General features: G+C 42.1%; 2 protein-coding genes across 2 annotated transcripts in view; one reads left to right on the top strand and one right to left on the bottom strand.

The window, feature by feature from the left end:
- Positions 1-16,211, bottom strand: part of CCDC158 (coiled-coil domain containing 158) — a 115,760-nt gene extending 99,549 nt beyond the window's left edge. The window contains exon 1 of the mRNA XM_043969649.1: positions 16,059-16,211. The gene's annotated coding sequence lies outside the window, so the exon portion shown is untranslated. The remainder of the gene's footprint in view (positions 1-16,058) is intronic.
- LOC122732278 (insulin-induced gene 1 protein-like) lies at positions 1,403-4,496 on the top strand. The gene is made up of 2 exons (XM_043972353.1): positions 1,403-1,461; positions 3,454-4,496. The coding sequence occupies exons 1-2, from the start codon at positions 1,403-1,405 to the stop codon at positions 4,382-4,384; spliced, it is 990 nt and encodes a 329-aa protein (XP_043828288.1). The 3' UTR covers positions 4,385-4,496.
- Positions 16,212-16,549: the final 338 nt, after the last annotated feature.

Genomic DNA, 16,549 nt, shown 5'->3' with positions numbered 1-16,549 from the left:
GTTACATAGGAGCTGAGGTTAAATTAAAAATCAAGTTATTTGTTAATAGGGCCTCAAACTCAAAATATTAAAAGAAAGTGATTTAACTAGCCAACCTATCAACTATAAATATTGTTGCTGAGAATTTGCCTTTATTTCACTCACCGGTTTTCCCTTTTGTCCACTGAAGTGTAGTCTGTCAAAACTTAAATTCAACAAGTTCTACTTTAATATGTTTAGAGCTATCATTTTGGGAAATAAAACAGCAAGCAGGGAGACATTTCATTAAGAATTCTAAGTGGTATGTTTGGCAACATTGCTAGGCAACTTCAGTGTTCTAAGGGAAGAGACTGTCATGAAAAAGTTTTCAATTAAACAGAGTAACAGTGCATCACAGTATACAAAATTGACTTCGATATTTCATAAAGTAAGGTGTTTTGAGATTCATACAGTATAAGGGGAAAAGCAATGGATTTAGAGTCAAATCTTAGATCTGCCCCTTACTACTTGTGTGTGATCTTCATCAAGTTATTTAACCTCTCTAGGCCAGTTTTCTTATCTCTAACAAGGTGGTTTGAACTTCTGATCAGGGTCTCTCCTGGCTCTAACTCTACATGCATATATATATGATCTTCAGATTCTAAGGTACTAAATAAACCTAAGAATTATTGTAGTACTATGTACCAAAATAACCAATAGGATTTGGCCCAGTGAAGAATGAGCAAGATAAGAATGATCAAAAACTAGTGACCTACAAAACAGGTGCTAACCCACCTAGTTTTCCTTTTAGATTAGCCTTTAAGGTAAGGGAGTTAACTGAAACAAAAGCTTAAAGCAATTTAAACAAAGATGGTACTGAATCTGAAAGAGGGTAGGAAAATGGGGAGGGCTTGTGGTCTAAGAAGGACAGCTTCAGCACGAGGCAAATTTGCTTTGCTATGACACCAAGAATTCAGCAAAATTTTATTCATTCGATTCCACTCAATGGAAATTGGCAACATCAGTTTATATTTAATAGAAATTATCATAACCACCCTGCGAGGTAGCTTATGATTATTTTATAGATTAGAAACTCAAGTTCTGAGGCTGTCACTAGCACAATGTCATATAGCTAACACATCTGTCAGATCACGACCTGACTGGAATTCAGGTTATGGGACTCCGAGTCCAGTATGGCCCTGCTGCCTCTTCATTCTAACACAAGGTAGGGTGAAGAGGTGATAGTTTGGAAAGGTTATTAAAGAACAACATAATTAATCAAGCATTTTAGAATAGGTCAGTTTATATGCCAACAGTAAAAGTGTGCCCCAAATGTATGAGATGTTTTGTAACTGCTATTCTGGCCATACCATCTGAGTAAAGGCTTTGGAATTAACGTCATCTATTGGATGGTTGTTAATGGAAAGCACACCAGTGGGCGCTCATGAGATGTGCTTTTGGAAAGGCACAGCCTAGAAAACCTGACAACAGTTGTCCCTCTGGGTGAGTGTGAGGGAAGTTATAAATGAGCCTAAAAGGGATGTTACTTGTAGATAATGAGTTCAGCTTAATTCTTATTTGTAGGCTATAATGAAAGGCAAGGATTTTAAATACATTGCTAGGTAATTGTGGGCTAGAAGATATTTGGTTCCAAAGAGCTAATTAATTTCCTTGTTCCAGTAACAAAAATTCTTTATCTGATGTTTCATAATATTATGGAAGTGACCACAGGTACTCAAAGGCCTAGAGCACAGGCTTTGGCAGATATAATCAATGATCAGTACTACTGGAGAACTGAATTGTATCAATATTGATGTTCTTATTATGAAATCCAAAAACAAAAGTCACAGCCAACTTGAAAAAGGGCATACAGATTCTCCTTAGAGAGGACAAATAGCAGAGCTGATGAAACTGGTCTTATCAGGGGTCCAAAGGCAACCAAAAACTTCATTTCAAGAGATAATCATCTTGTAGTACACAGCTCATGAAAGGCATTTTCAAAATAACATGAAGATAAATTGCAACTTATGTTCCAACATCAGTGACACAGGATGAAAAGTTAGAGAAATGTCATGAAAAATAGTATGACTCTCCAAATTAAGTCAACATCTACGCTCCCCATGCCTGAAATGCTCTCCCACCTAAAACTCCACTCAGAATTCCTCTATCTACCCAAAGGTCAATTCAGTTGCCCCCTCTTAAAATAAGGCCCTTCTATCTACCCCCACAAAAATTACTTTATGCATATGTATGTGTGTGTATATATATACATACATATATATATACACACACATGGACACATGTATATATGTAAGTCCATGTATATACACATGACTACACATATATAACTACATTGTATATATATGTGGCTATGCATGTGTACATGTATTTATACATGTATAATTTGGCTGTGACTTTTGTCTTTGGATTTCATAAAAAGAATGCCGAGACTGATACAATTCAGTTCATGTGTGTATGTGTGTGTGTAGTATTTTTGTATCTATATAAATGGTGTATCTCTCCCCCTTCCCAGTAGAATATAAGTTCCTTGAGAGCAGGGCCTCTTTTGTGTCTGTATCCCAAGTACATACACAATCAATGCTTAATAATTTTCATTTATTATTAAAAGATTTCTTAATTGCCTAATCTCATGAACTTTTCTCAATACACATCCTTCTTAAACTCTCTGCAGACTCTGATGCTGTCAATCACCTTCTTCTCCTTGATACTGTCTTCATTCCTGGGTGTTCATGATGTTATTCTACCCCCTCTCCTTCTACCAATCTGACCACTCCTGAGTCTCCTGTAGCTCTTAGTATCACAGCTACTAAAGGGGGCCAGGGAGGGCTGTCCCATAAGACTCTCTCCTGGGTCCTCTTCTCCCTATAACATTTCACTTGGTGGCCTCATCAGCCCAATTTTCATTCCTTTGCTGATGAATCTCAAATCTACTTCTCCGGCCCTCAACTCTCTGATGATCCTCGGTCTTCTATCTCCTTCTGCCTATCAGATACCTCAAACTGGATGTCCTGTAATCACCTTACACTCAACAAGTCCAAAGCTGAACTCATTCCTTTTACCCCCAAACCCTCCCTCCTTCCAGACCCCCCTATTACTGCTGAGGGTAAAACAATCCTCCCAGTCCTTGACTCCTCACTCCTTCTCACTCTCCACAGCCAGTCCGTTGCCAAGGACTGAGTTTCCCTTCATAACATTTCTCCCACGAGTCCTCTTCTTTCAGTGCCACTGCCACCAGCATGGCCTCATCACCTCATGCCTAGACATACTGTGTCATAGTCTGCTGTTTGGTCTCCCTGCCTCAAGTTTCTTCCCACTATGGTCCATCCTAAAGTGCAGGCACACAACTAATTAACAGACACAGAGAATTCTAGATCCCTGTGTTATCTTAATGGATCTCCTATAAGGTAAATGTCAAAATCATATATTTTGAGGGAACAACAGACATAACTTTGATAACACTCTGATTAAAACAAGATCACACAGCTGCCACCGCTGCCACGGTGGTCCCTCCCCCTTGCCCGGTCAGCACGGAGGAAGGAGCCATGGCAGGGGCCCGAGTAGGTCTCAGGAGATCCTTCTAGGACCTTTGGATCCTTGGAGTTGTTCTGGTACTACCAGAGGGAGGCATAAAAACAACCTGAGTGCTGGCACTGCTAGGTGGACTGAGAAAGTGGGAAACATGCTAAATCCCTCTGTCTCCAGTCCTTCATTGGTACTGGTGGGCCAAGGTGCCATCAACACTGAAACTGCAGACAAGAACAGGAACACTAACACCAAGAGCAACAACAGTAGAGCCCCCAGTAACAGTTGGCACCATCATTCGGTGCAGCAAAGTGTTGTGCTTTTGGCAGTCGGTGTCTTCCTAGCCCTGGTCCTCAACTTGCTTCAGATACAGAGGAATGTCACCCTTTTCCCAGAAGAAGTTATTGCCACAATCTTTTCCTCTGCCTGGTGGGTTCCTCCATGCTGTGGAACAGCAGCTGCTGTTGTTGGCTTGCTCTATCCCTGTATTGACAGTCACCTTGGAGAACCTCACAAGTTTAAGAGAGAGTGGGCCAGTGTAATGTGCTACATAGCAGTTTTTGTTGGTATTAACCATGCAAGTGCTAAACTGGATTTTGCCAATAATGTTCAGCTATCATTGACTTTAGCAGCTCTGTCTTTGGGCCTTTGGTGGACTTTTGATCGTTCAAGAAGTGGCCTTGGCCTTGGAATTACAATAGCATTTCTAGCCACTCTGATCACGCAGTTTCTTGTATATAATGGTGTTTATCAGTATACATCTCCTGATTTTCTTTATATCTGTTCTTGGCTACCATCTATTTTTTTCTCAGGAGGTGTGACAGTAGGAAACATAGGACGACAACTGGCTATGGGTATTCCTGAAAAACCACATAGTGACTAAAGTCTTCAGACTCACAAATGCCAATATCAAAGCAAAGTTGGGAAGAAAACCTGTGATACTGGATTGTGATTGAAGATTTGTTTTTTACCCTGAAGAATCTATTTAGATTGGGCCAACTGCACAAATGACCTGGGGTGGACCAGAGGGGTGGGGGAGGGGGTGAGTTTAAAGATGGTGGAATAATAATCTCTTTTAGAATAGCCAAGTGGAAAAATAACTGCTTATCTTGAAATCATACTTCGATTTATTGCATAAACATTTGTACCTGGCTGTGCCCTGGAAGGAGTTAATGCTAATTTGTGTTAGGGAACTTCAAGTATTAGATGTCATTTAAGTTATTGAAACAGTTGCCATATTTCAAAGCCTTGAACTAAAATTAAATTGCAAACTCTTCCTTTTGTATTTGTGCCCAAAAGAGAGAGACTGATGGCGCTTGACAAAGGTGAGGTATGGCATAATAGGAATAATATTTATCCGGAAGATTAAAAATAGGGTTGTGTCTCAAAAAAAAAAATAAAGAGAGGTGATCCATGTCAGGTTGTAGCATTAAGTTAATACTTCAGGAATCGTGCCCTCATCTTAATGCTGCAATAGCACACATATACACCCACACACTCATGAATATCAGCAGTATATTGACTATACTTTTCATCCTAACAGTGAAGTTTTGTGTAGACAATCTTATTGGAAGCAAATGGCATTGAAAAGTCAGTTCTACAGTGGGGTACGTTGCTGACATTTTCACCTCTGTTTATTAAATTCTCTGATATCTATAGACATCTAACAGCAAGTAACTGTAGATCTCTGCCATTCGCTTCCTTCTAAATGAGCCGAAATAATTTCTGTATTTCTCTGTTACTATAGAACAGAGATTGCAACTTTTTCACAGCCCTATAGGATTTGCAATCTGTGATTGCCTTGTAAAAAGAAGAGTGCATATGTCACTGCATTAAACATTTGGTGTTTCTAAATATCAATTATATTGGTGAGCACAATGTATTCAGTTAATGGCATAGACCACATTAGACCTAATTTGCAACTATTGGGTCTTAAACTTAAAGTGCAATGTATATTAAAACCAATCTGAGCCTTGAAAAAAAACCAAAAACAACAACAAAAAAAGATCACACACACACGCACACGACTCTTGTAGTTACTATGAAGGAGTTCAGAGCAAAGTCCAAATCCAAGAGATGATCAATTCCTCCAAATATTTCTATTTATATACAATACAGTGCTAATTGCATCAAGCCCTGGAACATTGAAAAGCCTCTTAAATAATATTCATAATCAATGCACTGGAATAGATCCTACAAATAAAGAACTAAAGCCAGAAATGAATGGGAGAAAATTTCCTTTGGGAAAATGGCCAGTATCTTTAATGACCTGAAACAAGCATTTCTCTGAAACAACAAAATATCTTTTCATACCATATTCTTCCAGAGATTGTCTATAGTTAAAAGTCACAGAATCTAGCTTTCTCTAAACAATTAACATTGAGAAATACCCAAAGAGCAGTGGAGAAATGCATGTTAGGTTGAGCATGAGAAAGCTGCCACATGTTTAAAATGAGGAATTAGGGGCAGCTAGGTGGCGCAGTGGATAGAGCACTGGCCCTGGAGTCAGGAGGACCTGAGTTCAAATCTGGCCTCAGACACTTAACACTTACTAGCTGTGTGACACTGGGCAAGTCACTTAACCCCACTTGCCTCACCAAAAAAAAAAAAAAAATTTTATATATATATATATATACATATATATATATATATATATATATATATCACATAAAATGAGGAATTACATGTAAGTAATTTAAAAGATGTCATTGGAGAAATGTTTATCTAGAAAATATGATAGGCTAGTCATGTGATGAGAATTTACCTCACCTGGACTAATTTGCCTCCTTGCCTCAGGATTCTCTCCTAGCCCATCCATCCTCCATAGCTGCCTACGAATCCATCTATGACTCTCCTTTGCTCAAATAACCCCATTGGCTCCCCCCAGGATTCAGCGGTTCTCTGATAAGATCAAAAGTTCCTTTGCTTTGCATCTAATGGTTCCAAACTTCCTCCCCTTCACAACCTCTTTGGGCCAGTCCAATTGGCCTCCTTGCTCTTCCTCACACACGGCTGGAGTGCTCTCCCTCTTCTCCTCTGCCTCTTAATATCCCCAGTTTCCTCCAGAATGAAACTCAGATATCACTTCCTACTTAAGACCTGGCCCATTCCCTCAAACTGCCTTACATTCATCAGTAACTTTCCTGGGCACATACTGTCTCCTTTGTGAGAATGTGAGCTCTTGGAGGGCTGGCATTGTTTCATTCTTTGCAATTCTAGCACCTCCTGGGGTGCTTGGCATAAAGGGGTGCTTAAAAAGGTTTTACCCACAGACAACCTTTGTGTGCTGCTGGTTTCTAAACAATATCTAGAGCACTGAGTGGGCCTCACATGGTCAATCTTCACCAAGCTTCAGCTGAAATTCACACAGCATGGGTGAGCAAGGAAGGGCTGGGACCTGGGTGATTTAAAGTGATCACCCACATCGATGAAAACCCAGATGTAGGAAAGCTGAGTAGAACTGGAGCTGGAGGGACAGCTAGGTGGCACAGTGGATAAAGCACGAGCCCTGGAGTCAGGAGAATCTGAGTTCAAAGTCAGACACTTGACACTTACTAGCTGTGTGACCCTGGACAAGTCACTTAACCCCAATTGCCTCACAAAAAAAAAAAAAGGAAAAAAAAGAACTGGAGCTGGAACATTTCAGAAGCAAATGATGCTAGATACTATACTTTATCCTTAAAATGACAAATTCTACAGAATGACTTCATATTTGGTAAAAAAATTCTTACAATTATATAACTTCAAAATTCCAGAGTACAAATATATTTAAAGTGAAAGACCCTTATAGCACAGTAATAATACCTTAATTCTTGGAGATTATTTTCACTTATTCTAGTAACACCTGTGAAAATAAAAGAAATCTTTTAAATATTTTATCAACATTTCTTCATTCTGTCATAAGTATTATTTTGGAAATGGGTCCAATCAATACTGAAAAAAACTTCATTCCAATAAGGACAAGAATTCTTACATTTATTTGCTTCAAGATTTTCAAAGAATTTTCAAAATATATTTATTTTCTCATTTCAAGTCCACAACAACCCTGGCCAAGTATTATCATTTCCATGCCATAGATAAAGCAGCAGAAATCAATGAGTGATTAAGGGACTTACTCAAGGTCACAGAGCAATAAAGTGAGATGCAGATCCAAGACTAGAGACCTCACCACAGTACTTAGGACATCTCTGTACTACTTTTTTATAACTTTATTACCTATTCTTGTTTCTATTAGCATTTAGCTTATCTAAGTTGGGTGGTGAGCCCTCTATGCATCAACATACCTTTTTTCAAATGCAAGAGTGACTGGTATTCCAGAACTCCTCATTTATATGAAAGAACCAAGGACATTCCTGTTCCTCAGATTCATCTTTATCTAGTACACATGTTTCATTTTTACCTTTTCTTGTTTTCTCTGCTTAAGAGAAGGATCTTTGAGGTGGAGAGGAAAAAATGGCCAAGAGGGAATCAAAACCTAACATAAGTAGGGGGATAGCAAGTAACCAAACCCAGACAAACTATATCGCAGGGTAGAGAAGGAAATGATAGGTATGGTTACTCAGTCACTATCAGTTATTAGGAGAAAATATTGGAAAACAGAAGAGGTGCCATATAATTAGAATTCAAATGGCACATGGGGTGGCTAGGTGACACAGTGGATAAAGCACTGGCCCTGGATTCAGGAGTACCTGAGTTCAAATCCGGCCTCAGACCCTTGACACTTACTAGCTGTGTGACCCTGGGCAAGTCACTTAACCCCCATTGCCCCACAAAAAAAATAAGAATTCAAATGGCATATCAGTTACCAAAAAAGAGAAAAGAACAAGTCTGCAAATTATTGACCAGTGAGATCCTAGGATGTACTATTAAAAGATGGATGGAAAATTAATATCTAGACAAAAGAGGAGTGATCACATGCCCAACTAACTTAATTTCCATGTTTGACAAGGTTAGTAGACTATTAAATCAGGGAAATATAATATTATAGGTATAGTTTGGCTAGATTTTAACAAAGTCTCTTATGCCATTCTAGTGGAAAACATGGACAGGTATGTGCCAGACCTGTGGTCACCAAAATGTATGTAAGAAGATACATTAGGGTACAAAATAAAAACATTAGAACTTTTATATTTATTATCTAAAAGAAATTTTAAGATAAAGCTTTACTAATATTTAACATATCCATATATCAGACAGGCATGGTACCCAAGATATACTGAGGGAAGAGTTGGAATTCCACACTGAGGAGTAACTGACTAGTGGATTTGCTTTCAGTATATTGTGATATATTGTAGTGTATATATACTCAATTAAGTGGATTTACAGATATTATCTACTTCTAATTAATCTTCCTTTGAAGACTCCTGCAAGCTCTTTGTGGTAGCTAAGTATTAGAAATCAAAATAATGCCCATCAATTTGGGTAAGGCTAAACAAGCTGTTGTATATGATTGTAATGGAATATTATTGTGCTATAAGAAATGACAAGCAGGATGATTTCAGAAAGGCTTGGAAAGACTTACATGAACTGATGTATAGTCAAGTGAGCAGAACCAGGAGAATGCTGTGCCCAGTGACAGCAATATTGTTCAAGGAAGAACTGTGAATGACTTATTCTCAGCAATTCAATGATTCCAAGACAATCCCAAAGGACTAATGATGAAGCATACTATCCACCTCCAAAGAAAGAACTGATATCAATTGAACACAAACTGAAGCACGCCGTTTTTTCACTTTTTTTTTCTTTTATTGGAGTCTTCTTATACAAAATGACTAATAGGTTAATGTTCTGCATGTATAACCTTTATCTGATTGTTTACTGCCTGGGGAGAGGGGAGGTGAAGGAGGAAAGGTGGAACAGAATTTGGAAATCAAAACTTTAAATAAAAATGTTTATTAAAAAAAAGACTCCTGCAAAAAAGCTTTGAGTTAAAGCTATTAGTAATATTAACACAAGTAAACAACAAAAAAGGGCAAAGCCAACAATTCTATTCCTAATATTAGCTCATCAGCCAAATTACAAAGTAAAAATGACAGGCTAGTCAGAGTTGATCAAAATGGGCAAGGAAACCTTTAAATATAAATGTATAATCATTGTCACTATCAACAAACCTCACTCAAGCATATGCTATGCCTTGAGATATTAGCTGCATACAAAAAAGCCATCATAATGAGTTCTTTAAAGCTAGGTATTTTTTGTTGTCAAAAGGTGTGCTCCTATAAAAACTCTGATATCTAAATACTTAATATGAATTTAAAGCATTTATTAAGCACTAAGTATCATGCACCGTGCTAGATACACAAATACAAAAAACAAGGCAGACCCTACCCTCAAGGAGCTTACATTCTAATGAGGAAAGACATTACAAACAGGTGAGTGGTGGGTAGGAAAGCCACAGGGATGGTGACACAAGGTAATTGACTGATATATATATTTTCCAAGAATGGCAGTGTGGTCCATTCCCAGGCCCAAGAGTAGAAGGAGTAGAAGGGGAACCACCCATGAGGGCCTAAGTTAGGAGGCATTGATGTGTTAAAGATGGAGCACAGCAGAGAGGCATAAAGATGGCCAGAGAGCAGCAGCAGTGTGGAGAGTCTGGGTTTGGAGAGTTGTGATGAATGATCACTAATCAGAAGCTAGAGACCCACAGCAGGAGTACCTGGCTGGAGGTGGAGGCTGAAGTAAGGCATTAGCATAAGGATGGCTAGGGAGGGATTAGTAGTGATGATTGATGATGATTGATGATGATTGATGATGATTGATGATGATTGATGATGATTGGTGGTGGTGGTGGTGGTGATACACCTGTTAGTCATGTCAGAATGTTCATGACCCCATTTCTGCCATGTCTTTCTCCAGCTCCTTTTACAGATGGGGAAACTGAGGCCAACAGGGTGAATCGACTTGCCATGGGTCACCTAGATAATAAGTGTCTGAGGCCACATTTGAACTCAGGTCCTCCACTCCAGGTCTAGTGCTGCCCTTTGCTTATGATGACAAATCACCAATCAGAAGTCCAGGAGGCCAGTGTAGAAGGTAAGCCTGGAATTTATGAGTATGAAATTGGCAGAACAACTTGGAAACAGAATTTGCTATTTAAAAATCATCCAAGTGAGTTTCAGTGGACTAAGAATCCATTTGTTAAAAATATAAAAATGTAACACAAAGTCTGAGTAACTTGCAAAAACAACTTAGTAATGTCTGGGAAGATGGAAATGTACTGGCCAAATGTGAACAAAAACATTTGCACAATTAGTAGATGGGATTGGAAAATTGTCATCATGATTTAGTAAGTACCTCTGATGATACTTCTTCCAATGAGCTACATCTCAAATTTTTCATTTTCTGCTATGGCAGCCATTAAAACCAAGAATTGAAATAAATCAAACTTAGAACTAGACCTGTGAACTGGCTGCATCACAAGATTAGTAAACCGACTTTCAAAAATAATTAAGCACATTCAATTACATTGCTGACTAAAAAAATATTAATATTTATATTTCAGTGAGAGTAACAAGGGGTTTTATATCTTTCATAAATAAAACTGTTTTAAATGTTTCATCTTTATCATATCATTTTCAATTCTTTTTGTGTATATTCTATAATGTATATGTTAGGACAGCAATATAATTTGTAAATAAATCAATATATAGTAGGGGTTGCTGCTCAAAATTTTCTTAAGTGATAGGAATACATGTATCAAAAAATGTTATGTGACTACTGGGTCACCTGATAACCCAGTTAGGCCCATGCAGTAATAGCCAGATGTAAAGGGTATGATGGTTCAATGACAAGGTAAATTTGGTTCAAAGACAAGGTAAAAGGTCATCAGTGGAGTGCTTCAGGAATTTGGACTTGGACCTAGGCTAGTGAATATTTCTAATACTGCTGTTCTTCAGTTGTATCCAACTCCTGACCCCGTGGACCATACTACCCATGGAATTTTCTTGGCAATACTATTAGAATGGTTTACCATTTCCTTTTCTAGTGGATTAAGGCAGAGGTTAAGTGACTTGCCCAGAGTCACATAACTTACAAATATCTGAGGCCACATTTGAACTCAGGTCTTCCTCTCCAGGCCCAGTACTCTTAGCTTTCTTATTTCTTTTTTTGTTTGTTTGGTTTTTGTTTTGTTTGGTTTTTGTGGGGCAATGAAGGTTAAGTGACTTGCCCAGGGTCACACAGCTAGTAAGTGTCAAGTGTCTGAGGCCAGATTTGAACTCAGGTTCTCCTGAATCCAGGGCTAGTGTTTTATCCACTGCTTCACCTAGCTGCCCCCTAGCTTTCTTATTTCTAATATAGTCTTAGACAAAAGAATAGATGGCATGCTTACCAAATATGTAAACAATATCAAGATAGGAAGGATAAATTAGATTAAATACTGGACCACAGAGTCAGGATTCAAAAGATTTTGCCATATCCAACACTAGGCTTCATGTATTATTAGCTGGGTGGCTCAATGGGTGGAGCACAGAGCTCCCAGGCAGGAAGTTTATCAGATTTAAATCTCATCTCAGTCACCAGCTATAAGACCCTGAGCAAGTAAGACACTGAGCCCCTCATCCTCTTTCTTCATCTGTAAAATGGGGGTAAAGTAGACATAGTGTTTACTCTATAGAGTTGTTATGAGGATCCAATAAAATAATCTATGTAAAACCCTTGGCAATCTCGTAAACACTATTCAAATAGAAATTATTCACTTACTAGCTATGTGACCCTGGGCAAGTCACTTAACCCACACTGCCCCGAAAAAAAGAAAAAGGAAAAAAAAAAGAAATTATTATGGTCATAATGATCATGGGGATAAATGTATTTTTTTTTTTGGTGGGGCAATGGGGGTTAAGTGACTTGCCCAGGGTCACACAGCTAGTAAGTGTCAAGTGTCTGAGGCCAGATTTGAACTCAGGTACTCCTGAATCCAGGGCCAGTGCTTTATCCACTGTGCTATCTAGCCGCCCCAGGGGATAAATGTATTAAAAAAAAAACAACAACTCAACTTCACAAGTGCAAGGCAGAGGACTACAAATCTCATTTAATCAGGATTACAGGGGATTAATCCCCCTACCCTGGTCAAACGACCTCTAGAAAACTCTGCTCAGGGTTGGAAACTTTATGGATGCTAAGATCTTGGAGAATGTTCAGAGGAAGGCAAGAACCCCAAGATCATGCCCTGAGAAGAAGGTGAAGAAAGCAAATGTCTAGCAAAGAGAAACCCCAGGTGGGACATAGTCATTGTCTTGAAATATTTGAATAGCTAGAAAGTGGAAGAGGGAGGTGATTTTGTTTTTCTATTTGTATCCAGAGGGCAAAAGTGGGATTCATGGGTAGAAGCTGCAGGCAGGCAGATTTAGTTTTGATGTCAGGAAACACTGTCCAAAAGCAAAACAGGCTGTCTCAGGAAGTAGTGTCCTCTCTCACTAGAGGTCTTCAAAAAGGTGGATCACCATTCACACAGAGATTGCTGTTCAAGCAAGAGTGAATGATCTAAGAGGTCCTTTCTACCTCAGGGATTATGGCCTTTTCATAGCTCTGGACCTGACCTCCAGAAATCGGAAAATACACAGATGTTAGCAAATAATCCATTAATGGCTTTGCACAATGTGTACATGGTCAACAGTGAGTCATTGTGAGCGGGAAAGCCCAAGTCAGAACATGCTTGTGCCAAGACTGCAGATGGGGTTGGCCAGAAGTTCACCAAAGAAAACTTTCCAGCACCCAGAGACTGAAAGAGAATCAGGGCAGATAGAAGTCCTGGGAAGTCCCAGTACTAGGGCAGGATACAAGAAAGGGAACCACTGTGTGACCCTGGGCAAGTCACTTAACCCTCATTGCTCCCCCCCCCCCCCCCCCGCCAAAAAGGGTGGGGGGACCAACTGGCAGCTCTGTCACTCACGACCCAGTTCCTGGTCATAGATCCAGGGAGGACTGAGAAGGGGACCTATGACTTTTTTGTTGTTCAGTCATGCCCAATTAATTCTTCATAACTCCATCTGGGTTTTCTTGGCAAAGATACTGGAGTGGTTTGCCATTTCCTTTTCTAGCTCCTTTTACAGATGGAGAAACTGAGGCCAACATGGTTAAGTGACTTGCCCAGGGTCACATAGCTATTAAGTGTGTGAGGCCAGATTTGAACCATGACGACAGAGCTTTCTGACTTCAGGCCTGGCACTCTGCTTCACCACCTAGCTGGCCCTTGTATGTTTGAAGTGTATGGGGTGTACAGGAAGGACTAGCACCCCCATGGGAGGGCTTGCTGAGCCCTTTCCACAGCTGCTCATCCACCTTTGGTGTCCACCTGCCCCCTGTGGCTACAAGAAGCTGTAGCATGCACAGTAGCTACACCCCAGTAAACCCATCTTGGCAGATGGGCTAAACCAGGCCTCAAACCCATCGCTGAGTCAGGGGAAGTCTGCCCTAAACACGTGGAGACTTCACCACGTGGAATGGGCCAATGAGAACAATGTATTCCAATGGCCATGAAAGAGAATGAAGCAAGTACGGGAAGCACTTGGAGCTTGGTCAAACATAAAAAACGGCCCAGAAGTCTACTGCATCCCAGGCCATTGACAGGGTCCTGAATTTTATCTTGACTTTGATGACTGGAAGAGAGAGGCTGATGACTTTGGGCAACTCTGCCTCATTTAAATCCAATTCACTCAAGTCGAGACATCACCCATGGTGTCATCTGTCTGGACTGGGTCATTTCCTGCAGCACCTAGTATACACCAGATCTACTAAACATTTACAAGAGTCTGAGAGCAAGATGTAAATACAAGAGATTTGGACGTGAAACAAAAAAAGCCTTCAAGTACAAAACCAATTCTCTCCTAACTAGCTAGTTGATCTCTCTTCATTTACCAACTGATCTGATCAAAAAATTCTGTCAGCACTTCCAAGGCCCCTAGAACAAAGGCTGCTGTTAAAAAAAAAAGGCTACAGACAGCCATTACTTGGAAGGAATGGAATCTAGACTGCAAGTTTCTAGGGTGACCTAGTACATTTCTACAAGCCAGCTCCCATACCTTGAATGTCTGCCCTCACTGCCACTTCTCAGAAACTATTTCTTCTTTCAGGGTTGAACTGCGGTGACCCCTCTGGGAAGTGGGAAGTCTTCTCTGAACTCAGCAGGAGAGGCTATTGTAAGTGCCCTTTCGGTCTTCAATTTTCCTAGCATTACATTATACTTGTTAATTGTTATTCCTTTCTCTTGCATTATATTTAACTGACTTCCCAAAAGACTTCGGAGACAAACGTACATATTGTGTATTCTCCCTCCCCGAATGTAGAATCCTTGAGGGCTTCTTTTTGCCTTCACGTACCTAATTCCTGCGGGGCTCTGATGCCCGGAGGAGAGTGGGGCTGATGACTGCACAGCTGTGTCTCACTCAAATCCAATCAACTTGCAAGTCAAGCTAATCACCGTTGGTGATGTCATCGGTCCGAGGCAAAAGACACCCAGAATCAGGCAAGTGTGAATGCACGGTGGAAAGGGCGTCCAAATCATGAAATCCATCCAAGCCTCAAGACAGGACTTTTAAATGGACTTTTTTAACCTTATCTCTCTAATGGGGTTGGGACCTGGGATTTGACTCCAGATGAGGAAATGTAACTCTACCAATTAAGATCAACGAGTTGGCCCTCATTTACAATTATTTAAAAAAAACAACTGCTTCAGTTTAAGTGACTTGTCCAAGGTACCGCGGGTACAAGTCAGAGGCAACTATGAGATCCAGGTGGCCGTTTCTCAGAAGCTGGAAGTCTGTGCTTACTACGGTCCACCCGCAGTGTATAAAGCCGGGTAACGAGTGCGGGGGGGAGGCGTCGTCCCAGGCCTCCGAATCGCCAGATGAAGAGCTGGAAGGCCCTTAGAGATGGTCCGGGCCCAGACTCGGCCCAGAGAGGGTGCGTGACCAGGCCGGCTGTCCCACTTACTAAGTGGGAGACTTTGGGGAAGTTGCGTCATCTCTCTGGCCCGAGTCTGTTTGTGGAGTGACGGGGTTCGACCGAATGACCTTCCCGATCGAAACCAACGAACCTCTGCGATCTGTTCGATCTCTTCAAGCAGCTGGGGCCGGGTCACTTTTGTTTGACTATTACCGCCATGGCGAGGGGGCTGAGGGGGGCCGGGGGCGCGGGGCGGACGGAAATGCTGATGGTTGTCTAATGTGGCACATTTACCAAAACCTGGCGGGTTAATAGCCTGGGGAACGTAGACTCGGGAGGAGACATTACCCTTAGGCCGCTTCCGCCCCATGGGAGGCGGGGGTCGCTCAGGCCCCGGCCCCGCCGCAACGCAGGCGCAGACGAGACTCCGGATTCCGCGGGGGGAGGGGCGCAGGGAATGGACCTCCCCCCCTCCGCCTCTCTCCCCGTCGGCGTGCGCCGCAGAGCGCCCCCTGGCGTCTACCACAAGCCGGCCTCAGGCCGCCGGCCCACAGGGGGCGGGGCGGGCCCGGCCCGGCAGAGGCCCTCCCCCCGCCCCGCCTCCGCGGCCGCCCTCTCGCATACACCCCCACCCCGCCCTCCGCAGCTCGGTCCCGGCGCCGCCTCCGCTTTACCTGAAAAAATCCACCCCATCCCAGGAGACCTGCAGCATCACCGGGGGCACTCAGGAGGGCGCGGTGGCCGCACCTGGAGCGGTTGAGCGGCGGGGGTGGGGATGTTCCCCGTTCTCTTTCCCCCGACCCCGGCGATGGAGGCTCCTCGTTGGTAACGAGGACGGGTGGTTACAGCTTCCCCCCCTCCCTGTCCCTCCCACACCCCGACCCGTGTGCGCGCGCCCCCGCGCAAGACCCCAGACCCCGTTCTCAAGCCGCCTCGGCGACCGTTTGCAGGCGCGAGGCGGGGGCGGGGCACTCAACCGCCTGCCCATCCTCCTCATGGCCCGCCTCTCGACGCCACTGTAACCTGGAGCAACGGGACCGGGCGAAGGAGGCGAGGCCAGGGGCGGGCCAGAGAGCGGCAGCCAATCAGAGGCGCGTCTTCTCCTAGGAGGCGGGACTTTTTAAGTGCCACGCCCCTTGGGCGGGCGTGGCGCTCGTGCCTTCGC

This window comes from Dromiciops gliroides, chromosome 6, assembly GCF_019393635.1.
Source record: "Dromiciops gliroides isolate mDroGli1 chromosome 6, mDroGli1.pri, whole genome shotgun sequence".
Lineage (NCBI taxonomy): Eukaryota > Metazoa > Chordata > Mammalia > Microbiotheria > Microbiotheriidae > Dromiciops > Dromiciops gliroides.
This window is presented reverse-complemented; position numbering and strand designations above follow the sequence as displayed.